Raw genomic sequence first — 13,405 nt, 5'->3', positions numbered from 1 at the left:
TTGGTTTTGTATATTTTTATTTCTGTTATGAGTAGTATTAGTGTTAATATTATATATTCTTTTTAATTGTTACTGTTTTATTAAAGTAGTTTTAATTTTTCAACCTACAAGTCTGTCTCCCTTTTCTCCTCTCCTTCCCCTTCTGGGGGGGAGGTAATAGACAGCATCCGCCATCTGCTTTAAGTGCCAGCCAGGCTTAAACAGTGACTTCTTCCATGTAGAAATATTGTCTATTGATATCCTCCTTGATTAATTTTGTTTCATTTGTCTCAGAATGCAGATGTGATCTGTTGCACGTGTGTGGGAGCTGGTGATCCAAGACTTGCAAAAATGCAGTTCCGCTCCATTCTGATTGATGAAAGCACACAGGCTACTGAGCCAGAGTGCATGGTGCCTGTCGTCCTGGGAGCAAAACAGGTAGGAGCCATTGGATTTCGTTAAAGAAACTTTCATTCGAGAAAGAGTTTGTAAATAGAGGAAGTAGCATTGAGCAGTATCATTCACAGTGTAGGCACGTAGGGATACAAAATCCTTTCCTTTCATGGAAGACACTTCCATAATGTAAATCTAAATGACTTGACTTTGTGTTAATCCTGTTAGTTTTCTTCTTTCTGTGGCGTAATCTTTGCCTAGGACAGTTGGTGCTGTTGGAACAATCTAGAGCCTGAGTAAGATTTTATGGAAAAAATGATCAGCTGAAAAGCTAGTTGACACTAAAGATTTATAAGCCTTGGACTGTATCTGAAGCTTATTGCAAGTCAGACTGAGTTCCTAATATATTTTATAGTGGGATATTGCTCTTGTTTCTAGCTATTGGGCAAGTTTCAGAAAATAAGAACTTTGATAGCTACAAACTTGCTTTTCCACAGCTTATTCTTGTGGGTGACCACTGCCAGCTTGGTCCTGTTGTGATGTGTAAGAAAGCCGCAAAGGCTGGCCTGTCTCAGTCTCTCTTCGAGAGGCTTGTGGTGCTCGGGATTCGTCCAATTCGCCTGCAAGTGCAGTATCGCATGCATCCTGCGCTCAGTGCTTTCCCATCCAATATCTTCTATGAGGGTTCGCTCCAGAATGGTGTTACTGCAGGTGAGCAAGAATGGTACTCCTGCAAATTACTTTCTTTTCCCTTCCTTAAAGATGAAAGGAAAGATTCTTTAATCTAGATGCGTATTTTAATACATTCACTTAAAAAGAGAATTGCTGCTGCACTTACAGTTTTGAGTCTTTAAGGTGCTTTGATATGAAAGTGAGTTGTTTGTGCTAGTAAAGCAGCACTAACTTTTTTTACTTACTGTTTCTGTGCTCTTCAGCGGACCGTGTGAAAAAAGGTTTTGATTTCCAGTGGCCACAGCCAGATAAGCCGATGTTTTTCTATGTTACACAAGGACAGGAAGAAATTGCCAGCTCAGGCACGTCTTACTTAAACAGGTAAACAAAATGCAACAGTGAGATAGGAACTTACTTAAAGTACTTCGTCCCAGTGTATCTCAAATGTAAGGGAGATTATTAAATGAATCTGTTAATAATCCTGTGACATCCCTTGGAGACAGTCACAATTAATAACATCAAGGGAAAGTTCAGTATACAGTGCCTGCTGCAGACCAAATACCTAAGCATTTCTCTATCCTTCAGAATCTCTGCAACAGTATTTATAGTACTCTGTATTCACTGTGACTTGTGCCTTGCTATGTGAATAAAGGCATAACAGCTAATTTTTGAAGAAGAGTTGCTTTCTGTTTTTATGAAGGTGGTATCTGTCCTCCAGATGAGCCAACCCACAGACCTCAAATGTAGTGTGTGCTGGGATACAGTACTTCAGTGCTATTGATTCTTTTGTTCTGCAGTAGTTCTTCTAAATTAATGAAATGTTTCCTGTTAACAGCTGTGATTGAAATTGCTTATGTGCTTTTTTTTAATAAAAGCTGCCATCAAGGACAGTGCAGGCTGAGCTTCATTTTGGAGTTGATTTGCCCTAGGCTCCCTACAGTAAATGAAGAGAAAAAGGCATCTCCAGCGGGAGCAGTTCAGATCTTAAGTGGGTTTGAATTGTTCTGTGGAGGTGCATGTTTTCCTTCACTGGTAGTATAAGGAGCATGGGACAATTAAGTGCCTAATACATGGGATGAATTTGGGCCAGCAAGTAAACTGACTGCAGTTGCAGCAGGAAATGCTGATCAGGTTGCATTTTGAAGCCAGAATTCCAGTAGCTCCTGAAGCAATCCTGTCTTAGATTTTGGCAGGGGTGGAAAAGAGATGGGAATTTAATTTTCTTTTTTCTATCCCTTTGTTCTGCACATTCCAACTTGTTTTTCAAAGAGTGAGCTTAAAACACTCTGCTCCTCTTGGTTGTATGCATTTATTCATGTGCCTGGAAGGGAAACCAGACCAACTTATATCTGCTGTGATATTTTTAATCTCAGTCTGTTTCGTGAACACCATGTGCAAGACTGCTGAATGCAGCAAGCCAGATTGTGCACAAACAAATGGCACAATAGTTGGCTGACAGGGAGGTTGGCATTAAAAACATTCTATATTTAAAACTTTAAGATAAAGTAACTGAAGGATCTGTTTGCACAGCAGGCTGGAACATTTTTGATGATCTTGCTCATAAAAGTACACATGTACATTTAACTCTACTAAGAAGTTCCATTTCAGAATGATGGCCACCATGAATTTTGTTATTCCAGGAAGTCTGGTCCTATAGTTCTGAGAAGGTGGAGGTATATATAAGGAGAAATTTCTGTGTCGTTCTGAGACCTTTTCGGAGATGTTGGCTTTTTGCCTGTATTCCTCTGGCTGAGAATATCTGTGCGTGGCCCAAGTCAAGAGGTGATAGTGCTGAATGTTCCTGCAAAACTTAAGCCAAATTAATCGGAGTGCTCAAGCAGTGTAAAACTGATCTTTTTCTTGAAGTAGCCTTTCTGACAAAAGGCTAACACAGCATATGTGTCAGATGTTGGTTTTTTTAGACCCATTAACTTGTAAAAAGTTAGACCCAATGCCTTGATTCTCCTTAGACAAACAAATCTCTCTTCCTAGGACGGAAGCTGCCAATGTGGAGAAAATAACTACAAAGCTGTTGAAAGCTGGTGCCAAACCAGATCAGATTGGCATTATTACTCCTTACGAAGGTCAACGATCCTATCTGGTGCAATACATGCAGTTCAGTGGTTCCTTGCATACAAAGCTCTACCAGGTACGGAGTCATTGCACAAATGAGAACACTTGGATGGCAGAGAAGCTAGAAAAGCCAGATATTGTGAAACTTCACAATATTTTCATTTTTAGTCTGGCTTCTTAGGCGTCAGTCTGTGTTTATTCTTTAGTAATTTTTTAGTTTTTTAGTTGATTGTGGTTAAAATAGACCAGGGAGAAGAATTTAGGAGGTATTAAATGCCAGTAAGTGTCAGGGGAGCAGCAGGCCAGATAAAGGAGAAAGCCTTGTTAAGGTTTCTGTTGAAAGGAAGGCTTCAATGAGTCCATCCTTTGAGGATTTGTTGAGGCACAGAAGGGAGGGGTCATTAGTGCCTCAGCTGTGGAAAAGCTTCAGTCAGTTTGTGTCTTAGATAAAAGCATCATGCCAAGAGACATGCAGGAAACCAAGCTCCATAAATTCTGATGGTCATACTATTTATTTGCTTGGGGACATGTCCTCCCATCAGTGGAACTCCTCTACCAAACACTAGAATTTGTTGCTACAAACAAGACGGTTGTATGTTTAATATAGTCTGGTTTGTGATATTGAGAACTCGGTCAGTGTTTTCACTGAAGGAAAACTTGGTGGAATACTTTTACTTCTGCCAGGAATGATCTGTCCCTCTGATTCAGGTTTCTCGGTAGCTGGGAGCAGCAGTGCTAATTTGGAGCTGACTTACTACGAAGTTTTGGAATAGTCAAAAGTCTTTTTGGCAACATACCTAGAAAAGGGATGCGTTCCATAGTGCAAATGCCAGTTTTGGGGAAATATGAGAACCGTAAAGCAGTGAACATAGAAGTAATTTGTCCTGAACTGAGACGGTGTGTCCTCCTTTAGGGAAACTATTTAGTAACCAGTGGAATTACCAAATCATTCGTCATTACAAAAATAACATTTTTGTCAAATGATGGGAACTGCTAATGCATGGCCAACGCATTTTGTAATGCCTGTTGGTAGCATAACTGTTTTGCACTGTGCTTCAGTGATTTACATGTTTTCCTCTATTTCAGGAAGTGGAAATCGCAAGTGTGGATGCCTTCCAGGGACGAGAGAAGGACTTTATTATCCTTTCTTGTGTCAGGGCCAATGAACACCAAGGAATAGGGTTTCTGAATGACCCCAGGCGGCTTAATGTAGCTCTTACAAGAGCAAGGTAAAGTAAAAAAGGCAAATTTTTATCTATTCTAGAGACCTAATTTGCTAAAGCATTGATACAGTCTGACTAACAAAAGGTCTGTGCTTTGCAGGTAGCAGGCCCGTTCCCCGCCCCACCTGGTTTAAGGAAGCCTTGAGTGATTTCCATGTTCCCTACAGTTTACAGAAGCAATCTCAACCTAATCAGTGTTACCATTTGGCATCAGTAGTTTGTAGAAGCCACTGTGTCATTCCCCTTTGTTTGCAGGACAGAACTCTTCCCCTTCATCTGCTTCTTTCTCCCTTACAGCAACCATTTTTTACCATTTTGCTTCTCCTTTGATTACTGAGAAAGTACTGTGGAATCAACACTATGTTGGTTGGCTTCCTTGGTTTCTGCAGGCTTTCAAAACGACCCAGCGTGGTGATTAGTTGAGTACACTGATGTGTTTGGCAAGCCTGCAGAAGGAACCTTGTGATTGAGAAACTGGTGGTGGCAATCTCCTTTCCAGTCTTTTGTCATACTGCAGAAATTGTCTGCTGTAAACAAAACAATTGTGTCATGGTCTCCTACACCTACCATTGTGGGCTTCTGTTAGGTGTCTTGATTTACTGCAAAAGAGATGGACTTTGAGGCTGTTCTGACATTAATATTTAACAGCGCTTTATTTTTGGTCAGAGTGAATTTCAGTTTCTCTGCTGTTGTGCAGGTATGGAGTAATTATTGTTGGGAACCCAAAAGCGCTGTCTAAACAACCGCTTTGGAATCACCTGCTGAATTACTACAAGGAGCAGAAGGTTCTGGTGGAGGGACCACTGAATAACCTCCGGGAAAGCCTTATGCAGTTCAGCAAGCCCCGGAAACTTGTCAATACCATCAACCCAGTAAGTTGAGCTCTCCTGTCTCTGATATGTTTGTGACATGAAGCAATTGGGGGTTCATTGATTGATTATAAATGGATGGAATAACTGGTCACCACATAGCCTCTCACACCCATAAATTTCCATTTTTGTAGCCTGGTTAATGCAGTGTGTAAGTTGCTGCTTCAGCTGTTTCTAAGTTAAGCCCTTGTAGAAAAGCCTTTTTGGTGCTTTTTAAATTGTTCTTTCTTTGCTGCAAAATTTTATGAGGGGGTAACTTCTGAGGTGAATGAAACAAAGTAACTGTTTTGTGTAGAAATGTCAAGCTCGTTAAGCATGTGTACTTAATAGCATTGTGCTTTAATCCTCAGCCTGCAAGTTTTATACTTGGTCCTTTAACATAAGTAGTCATTTGGCGGGGGGAGCTTGTCAGCCATCACAGAAGGACAGTGGTAGGAAGGGAAGAACTATCATCAGAACCTCAAAATAGAATGAAAATTGATCAAATGTTTCACAGTTTGAGATAGGCTACCTGTAGAATCTTATTTCTGTTTCTTGTTGTCATGATGTAGTTGAAATGATAGTTGGATGTTTTCCATGTATTAGAACTGGTTAGTTTCCTCAGCACTTGTAAAGTATGCATGATCTGTGGAGCTTTACTGGATTTTTACCCAAAATAACTTATGCTGAAGTTGCAGTGCAAAGTTGTTTTTGTATGCAAAGGCTTTGTCTAATTCCTGTAATGCTTCCAGGGTGCCCGTTTCATGACTACCGCCATGTATGATGCGCGTGAGGCTATTATTCCAGGATCTGTCTATGACCGGAGCAGTCAAGGTAAAGGAAGCTATCAAAATTAACACCTTTATAGATCTTTTTTTCCCCCAACTAGTCCTTGGGGTACAGTATCTTACAGACTTCAAAACTTTTAAATAGTTGAGGAGCAACTACAGAAAAATTTGGAATTTAAAAACTGAAAATGTTCACAGTGTGCCAGGATTTTGCTCTCTGTGTATAGAAGCCCCTACAGTCTAACTTGATGTCTGCAGAGCAAGTGGAAAAATGAGGGGAAGGGGAGTGTGTGTGTAAGCATTTCAGGAATCTGAGATGGTGCTGTAAAAGAGTAACTGTGCAGGGATGAACATGCGTTAGATGAGCCTCTGACTTTTTCAAGTATGGAATAAACAGTCAACTAGAAATATTGGTGGTTCTTGACAGTGGTAGCCTTGTCCTTTCTGGTTCTGACTGATCCAGCTCACAAGTCCTCCCATTACTGTTAAAAGCAGGAATACTAATTGATTTTTAAATATGCCTGAAATCACTGTGGCTTTTCCTTCCTTCCCCAGGGCGCCCATCCAACATGTACTTCCAAACCCACGACCAGATCGGGATGATCAGTGCTGGCCCCAGCCATGTCACTGCTATGAACATTCCTATCCCTTTCAACCTTGTGATGCCACCGATGCCACCGCCGGGATACTTTGGCCAGGCTAACGGACCAGCCGCAGGTACGGGGGCAAGGGTGAAATGGTACAAAAGTCACATTTTAGGTCTGAAGTCAGAGAATGGTTTTTGCTACTCTTGCAGCAGTGTAGATGATGTGCTTCAGTAATAAATCTTGGTTGCATGGAGTACAAACACAGCAGCAGTGCAGCCTCCAGCAAGTGCCCCTTTGGCACATCTATGCTGGTGGTTCTGCCTTTTGATTTCTCTGCACCTGCTGCGTTGAGTACCCATGAAATGTTGCCTCTTGAGAGTGATCAAATTTTTATAGAAAGACTTAATTCTCATGTGTTTGCGGGTGTAAGGCTTCTCACTGTTGGTTGGGATATATGCTTTTCCAGGACGTGGGGCACCAAAAGGAAAGACTGGTCGTGGTGGGCGCCAGAAAAATCGTTTTGGGATTCCTGGAACTAGTCAGTCAAACCTTCCAAATAGTCAAGCGAGCCAAGATGTGGTGTCCCAGCCTTTCTCCCAGGGTCCACTGACTCAGGGGTATATCTCCATGAGTCAGCCATCACAGATGAGTCAGCCTGGGCTCTCCCAACCAGAATTATCACAGGTAAGCAGAATTTGATGTACAGTCTGCTCTCTTTCATGGGTTTTGTCTCGGTGATCTGTGTGCATGCACATCCTTGTTTGTTAGTGTTGAGGAAAATGGAAACTAAAACTGTTTTCAATGACTCAGCCACAGCATTTTGTGCTCCTCCACTTGGTGGACTCTCTTAAGTACACTCGGGTATAAAAGTGAAATGCTGCATGCATAGACTTCAACTTGAGCCTTAACGTTGAACTGCTTGCCTGTTCAACAGCCAGCTATCGCAAAAACCTTGGTATTTGTGGAAATTCTGCAGCAAAAAGAATAGAGTTTAAAAAAACCCACAAACCCAAATACATAAAAACAACCAAACAAAAAAAATCCCCAACAAAACAAAACCTCTCAGACTTTGTCATTAACCTTGGCTGCCAGGTATTCTGCTTGTGAGGGAGCACTGGAGCTTGATAATGAGTTAGAGGCTTAACACACACACACTTTTGTTTTCAGGACAGTTACCTTGGTGATGAGTTTAAATCTCAGATTGACGTGGCGCTGTCACAGGACTCTACTTACCAGGGTGAACGTGCATATCAACATGGTGGAGTGACGGGACTGTCACAGTATTAGAGTGTAAGGCACTTGAGGTTCACTCCTCTGCTTCTTACTCCCCAATTTCAGTTCATGAACACGGTGTTTGTCTTAAGAGTGACATCCCTAATACACCTGTTGTTTTGCTTTCTTGTTTTCAGGTTGAGGAAGAAGAGCTAAGCTTGTGTGGAGCTTAGTTCATCAGCATTTTATTCTGGGTAATAAAAAAAATAAAATAAAATGGATACCTGTTTTCCACTGCTAAAACTGAAGCACCACTGTGTGAGAGCAACAGGAGAAAGAAACCAACCAACGGAGAGGAGAGAGAGAGAAAGGAGCGCGCGCGAGAGAGCCCACTGCTAGCTCACTGAGACAAGGAGACTGACCGGAGAGGAGAGAGAGCACTGAAGGACTGGCTGGCGCCTCACGGGGAAGGCAACTCACCCTGAAATGAGTGGTCAGCTGAGTCCCTGCTCCCCCAGTCCAACAAGCTCGAGAGAAGGGCCTTAAGCAGGTTTCACTTCATTCCATACTTCTCTTTGCGAGCAGGGCATTACTTTTCAGAGCAGATGAGGAGAGGAAAACCCTCATCTCAGAGTTGTTCTCGTTTTAAAGGGGTACTATATTTTAGCAGTAACTGTTTACATTTTAGAAGCAGAGTATCTGAGAGAGCGAGAGAGAGGGAGTTCCTGACTAAGTGACAGCAAGCCAAGCAGAAATCCAGCGGAACATAGCTGATGCTCAACTCTGAGATGCAGGTTTTGTTGTCCAACACTGGCTCTGAAATCCTAGTGTCATCGTGTCGCCCACATTCTGAACGGGTCTTTCGTGATGAGGTGGTTTTAAAGAGATTCTTTCAAAGGAGCACTGAATTTTTAGAAGTTTGTCTCTGAATTCTTAGTGGTGGACCTGGGAGATCCTTGTTCTGAGAAGCTTACAAAAAGTTTGAAACAAAACTAAATTAGAGCACCAACCTTGAGAACTTTCAGTGTGATTTAAAGTTGCAGCAATCAGCCTCTTCTTCCTACATTGGATAGCAGTTAGAGTGAAAGGAGCCTGCGCGCTCGAGCAGGAGGAGGGTTTCAAAGTGTTTTCTGTATGCTTTAATTGGCTACTGTCTGGACTCTACTCTGTGAAAAACAAGCCTTTCTGTAAGATGAACTTTGCGCTTGAAAGGGGATGGGTTCCTGTGCCCTTCGGCCCTGGAGGAAAAGATGCTAAAACAGGCCTGCTTTACTCGCTCCCTCAGATCTGGGGAAGAAGTAGTGGAAACTGGGGATTATATTGGTTCTGAAGTAAAGACTCTACAATGTTACTGAAGCAGGTTGGAAAAATGGACAAAGCAGGCAGTTGTTGGAAGGTGGCCTCTGATAGCTGGGTATAATTAAGAGATAATGGGTTAGGCTTTTGTGTGGCTTCTTCGGTGATTAATGCAGATAGCTGAAAGATTCAGGTGTTGAAAACCAAACCCGGAGCCTATTTTTCAGGTAGTGGACACGGCTGTGCCATCAATGCTGGCTTGAGAAATAGCTGGAAGTCAAAACTTGAGAACAGCACATAAGAGAAGCCATCCAATTTCTAAGTTGTACCCATGTCTTAAATAAGTCATATGGGAACACTGGGAGCATTTTATTTCTGTCTAAACCTTTTTAGAAACAGCGCAGAGAACTTAAAATTCCTACAGACCCATTTTTATCAGATCCCTAAATTAGACTAACCTCTACCTCCTAATTGGCAAAGAACAGTAGAGTGTGATTCACTAACCTAGGTGTTTTTAAAGTTTGAATTAAGTTAGCTTTATACTCAAAGGGCTCCAAGTGTTTCTAGTCTTTTTTTTGGGGGAACTCAAAATACCTCTCATATGAATGTACTTAAATGACGTAAACCCCACTTTTTGTAACTGGGGGGGAAGCCCTTTCATTACTGTCCTTTCTGTAGATTGTTGACCCGCTTTCATAACCTGTATTTGCTGTAGTTTTTCAGGAGTGTCTCTCCCCCAGTGCAGACCTGGTGTAGCACACCCACAAACTGTGAGTAGCGTGCACATAAACATGGAACAGGTGTTCAAAATTTTTGTTCAGTTCTGCAGCGAACGCAGTTCAAGAGCTGCAAAAGAAACTTTCCAGAAATGAAAACCATTCTTTTCTCATAAAAAGCCTCCAGAGTTTAGACTTCTAAAATGTGAAAGAATGGAGACACAGGCCACCTTCCTTCCTTGTAAGATGGACTGTTTTATTTATTAACATTGCCGAAGGGCTTTTTAATTTTTTTCCTTCTGTAGGCTGCGTAGTTGCATAGACTTTTCCAATAGGTTTAAGCTGTAACCCTCTGTGCAATGCAATCCATTGAGTAATGTAACCCCTTCCTCTCCCCTCACCCCCTTTATTTCACTAATGGGAATGCTTGCCTCTGCTTTATGCTGGTTTTTTCCTTTGTAGCAGTTACTCTGAGTTTTATAAATCCAGACATCAGTGCTAGCACGGTGTTAACTCTTTTTTGATTTTGTCTCAGTTTGTTTTAAACCTGTTTGTCATCAGTAAAATATTAATAAACAGCTCTTGCATTCAAGGTGGCCCCTAACTTTCAGTGATGAAACCATGCAACATTCATTAAAACTTAGTCTGATTGTATAAACTTCAAGTTTATTACTTTTTTTTTAAACACAGACTAGTACAAAAGTGTGATGGGTGCATAGCGTACATGGGTAAGCAAATGAACTGTGAAAACTCGGTTAAATGCCCTACCCCTCATCCCTCTGGCTCAGAGGGGACCGGTGTGAGCCCTGGGGCGGTGGTCTGTGCGTGGGGTGCAGGGGGGGAGCTCCAGGAGTTAGGAAAGGCCGGGTCTAGAAGTGACCGGTCCAGCCTGGAAGATCTCCTCCCTCCTGCTTCCCCTGTGCTGCAGTAAACATGAAAATGGCTTTTACCTGTGGTTGCTCAGCAAAGCTTGGCCTGACTGCCCTGGCTGCAGGACAGCAGCTTCAGGGTTTAGGCCTGGTCTTGGCACTGCCCTCTGTGTAAGCTCATTCCAGCTACTCCAGGGCTGTGTCTGGTCACTGCTGTCACTCACCCCCTTACAGGGGGAGGGAGGCAGACAGCTGCCCTCCGTCATCTTAGAGAACCAGGTAAGGAATCCACTGTATCTCTGCATGTTAAATGAGCTGAGCCCTTCAGCCCCTTAGTCTGCCACAGCACAGGTACAAAAACTGCCTAATACTTAAAGGTTTTCTTAATCCTGCCCAGCTGAAACTTGAAAGGAATGGCTCCTGCTTGCTTTAGTTAAGTCCTACTCTAAGCCCTTAAAACAGTTAAGTGCTTGAAATGAGTTTCAGCATAGCTCTTGTTGATCTGCTGGAGTAAAGCAGAGCTGACTGCCCTGGAGCTCCCTGCTAGGCCATGGTGCTGTCAGGAAACACGTTTGGACGTGGAAAGATGAGTGTGCTACACAGCTAAGGTACTCGAACTACTCCAGTCTTGGTCTTCAGCTACGTGTTTTGGGGATGTTAGCAAAAACCCCGTCACAGGGGACAGTAAGACATTTCCTCTGCCACCCCAACAGTGGTTAAACTTTCAGTGCTTCCCTGGAGGGAGAAGGCCCAGCTTAGCTTGGTAATACGTCATCAGACCTTGAAGACAATACAACATCAGTACAAAACAACAAAAAAATAATCTATGTGATGATGTCAGGTTCACAGTTAAAAAAAGACAAAAGATTCAAGTCTAACTCGGATTCCTTTTCTGTCCCCCCCTTGCCCCCCAAAAAAACCCCAAGCTGCAGGTGTGTCAGGAAAGCCTCACCTGGAAGGGCTGGTGCCAAAGCCAGCCCAGGTCAGAGCTGCAGGTGTGTTGGGGGATGGCTGAGCAACCTCCGGCTGCTGTAAGATTTCACAGCCCGTAGAAGAAAAGTGGTGACTCCTCCATCAGTGATCACCGTTGCTCAGCCGAGGCGGCATCGCTCACTCACGGCAGTGGTGTTAGACTGGGTAAGAGCACGGCCACGCTACTGCAACGGGCTGGGTACCACAGCCAACAGCAAAAACCCAACAAAACCAAAAAAACAACCCTAAAATGCACACGCGGTGCTTGACGTATGGGGGCTTTGACACCGCTGCGCTGTGTGGAGCTGCTGTTGCCCGATGCTCGGCTGCCATCTGGCTCCAGCCGGGGTTCAGGCTGGTACTGCAGCCGCCAGTGAGCTTGGGGGCAGGGGGGAAAACACAGACACCACCCTGGTCTCATCAATTTGCAAATGAGGTAAATTAACCACTGACTCAGAGCAGGCTGGGAGGGAACAAGATGCCACCAACTCCACTGCACCACCCCATGCCTACCACATCCCCCTGCTTTACCCTTGCTTTCCTCAGCCACGCAGCAGCCTGCCCCTCGGACCGTGGCTCCCAGGGGGCTGCATTTGGCCACCCAGCAGCTCTGAGCCACGTACACCCCGAGGCCCCCCCCTTGCCAACCACGCAATAAAAATAGCTCAGCGAGAGAGAAACCTGCACTCCTCCAGGCTCAGCCTCCGCTCTGGGAAGGGACTCAGTCACACAGAGCTGCAGCGATGCAGCCCTTGCCGTGACACCATACCTCTTCCTGCCGCGGGACCAGAGCCGCAACATCACCTCCTCCCGGCACAGCCACCCTGCACCCAGGCAGCAGGGAACCACCAGCATCATTTCAGCAAAAAAAAAAAAGCCGCTTCTAAAGCTGCAGCATTTGGCCAAAAAACCACAAGCCCTGCTGCTGCTCTCCCACACAGGTGCCTCCCTGGCAGCAGCAGCAGCTCAGCCAAGCACGAGAGGGGTCCTGGGATTCACAGCCTGGTGCCACCATCGTCCGTGGAGAACGGAATAGACAACCAGCATCAAACTTGATCATAATCCCATAATGGACAGCTGCCTGGAGGGCTGAGCCCCCAACTATTGCTAAATCACAACTCGGGTAACGAGCCCCTCATGCCAAACCTCCTCCCCAGCTGCACGCAGAGAAGGGCAGCCCAGGGGCGAGCTCCAACACCCCACGGGAAACTCCCCGAACACCAGCACAGAGGGGATTTAACACACTTGGGATTTATTCCATCCATCATTCAACACTTCAGCTCCCCCAGCCGCTCCGCTATCTGCAACCACACTCATCCACCACCATGTCCTCATAGTGCCTCAGCACCACGTTGTCGTTGTTATCGTAGTAGAGGATGGAGATGGGGGACAGCCTGACGGGGACGCAGCAGGGCTGGGGGGTCCCCTCGGGGTCCAGCGAGTGCACCATGGTTTGGAGGATGGCGTGGTTGGTGCTGTTCAGCTCCGCTGTCAGGGGAAAGGGACACTCGCCCAGGCAGTAATTAGCCATGTAGCCCTGCGGGGCAATGATCCAGTTCTCCCAGCCAACGTCGCTGAAGCTGATGTAAAGCCGCCGGGGCTTGCAGAGGTTGCTCGGAGTGACGGCGGGGTAGTGAGCACTTCTCCTCCTCCGGGAAGCCTTGCACTGCTGCTGGCTGAGGGTCACCACGAGGAGCGAGGTGTCCAGGAAGGAGTCGATGCTGGCACAGAGGCTCTGCAGATCCCCACTCGCCAGGGCTGATGCACCGTCGCCGCC

At 44.8% G+C, this 13,405-nt stretch overlaps 2 protein-coding genes across 2 annotated transcripts in view; one reads left to right on the top strand and one right to left on the bottom strand.

Annotated features, from left to right (window-relative positions):
• The first annotated feature begins 274 nt into the window (after positions 1–274).
• Positions 275–8,032, top strand: UPF1 (UPF1 regulator of nonsense transcripts homolog (yeast)). The gene is made up of 11 exons (XM_009694748.1): positions 275–417; positions 870–1,083; positions 1,308–1,425; positions 3,037–3,193; positions 4,204–4,346; positions 5,038–5,212; positions 5,941–6,022; positions 6,532–6,693; positions 7,030–7,247; positions 7,731–7,858; positions 7,979–8,032. The coding sequence occupies exons 1-10, from the start codon at positions 331–333 to the stop codon at positions 7,848–7,850; spliced, it is 1,476 nt and encodes a 491-aa protein (XP_009693050.1). The 5' UTR covers positions 275–330; the 3' UTR covers positions 7,851–7,858; positions 7,979–8,032.
• Positions 8,033–12,925: 4,893 nt separating this feature from the next.
• GDF1 (growth differentiation factor 1) overlaps positions 12,926–13,405 on the bottom strand; it is a 2,185-nt gene continuing 1,705 nt past the window's right edge. Inside the window, 1 exon segment of the mRNA XM_009694749.1 lies at positions 12,926–13,405. This exon segment is cut by the window's right edge and continues 32 nt beyond it. Coding sequence (XP_009693051.1) covers positions 12,926–13,405 — 480 coding nt within the window.

Source organism: Cariama cristata, unplaced genomic scaffold (genome assembly GCF_000690535.1).
Source record: "Cariama cristata isolate BGI_N322 unplaced genomic scaffold, ASM69053v1 scaffold20052, whole genome shotgun sequence".
Lineage (NCBI taxonomy): Eukaryota > Metazoa > Chordata > Aves > Cariamiformes > Cariamidae > Cariama > Cariama cristata.
The sequence above is the reverse complement of the archived record's forward strand: the minus strand, read 5'-3'. Positions and strand labels throughout refer to the sequence as shown.

Bases quoted from the DNA above. Each gene is read 5' to 3' on its own strand.
- UPF1 (XM_009694748.1), top strand. From the start codon at position 331: ATGCAGTTCCGCTCCATTCTGATTGATGAAAGCACACAGGCTACTGAG. The intron at 418-869 runs GTAGGAGCCATT...GCTTTTCCACAG, and splicing joins TCGTCCTGGGAGCAAAACAG to CTTATTCTTGTGGGTGACCA. The intron at 6,023-6,531 runs GTAAAGGAAGCT...TTCCTTCCCCAG, and splicing joins CTATGACCGGAGCAGTCAAG to GGCGCCCATCCAACATGTAC.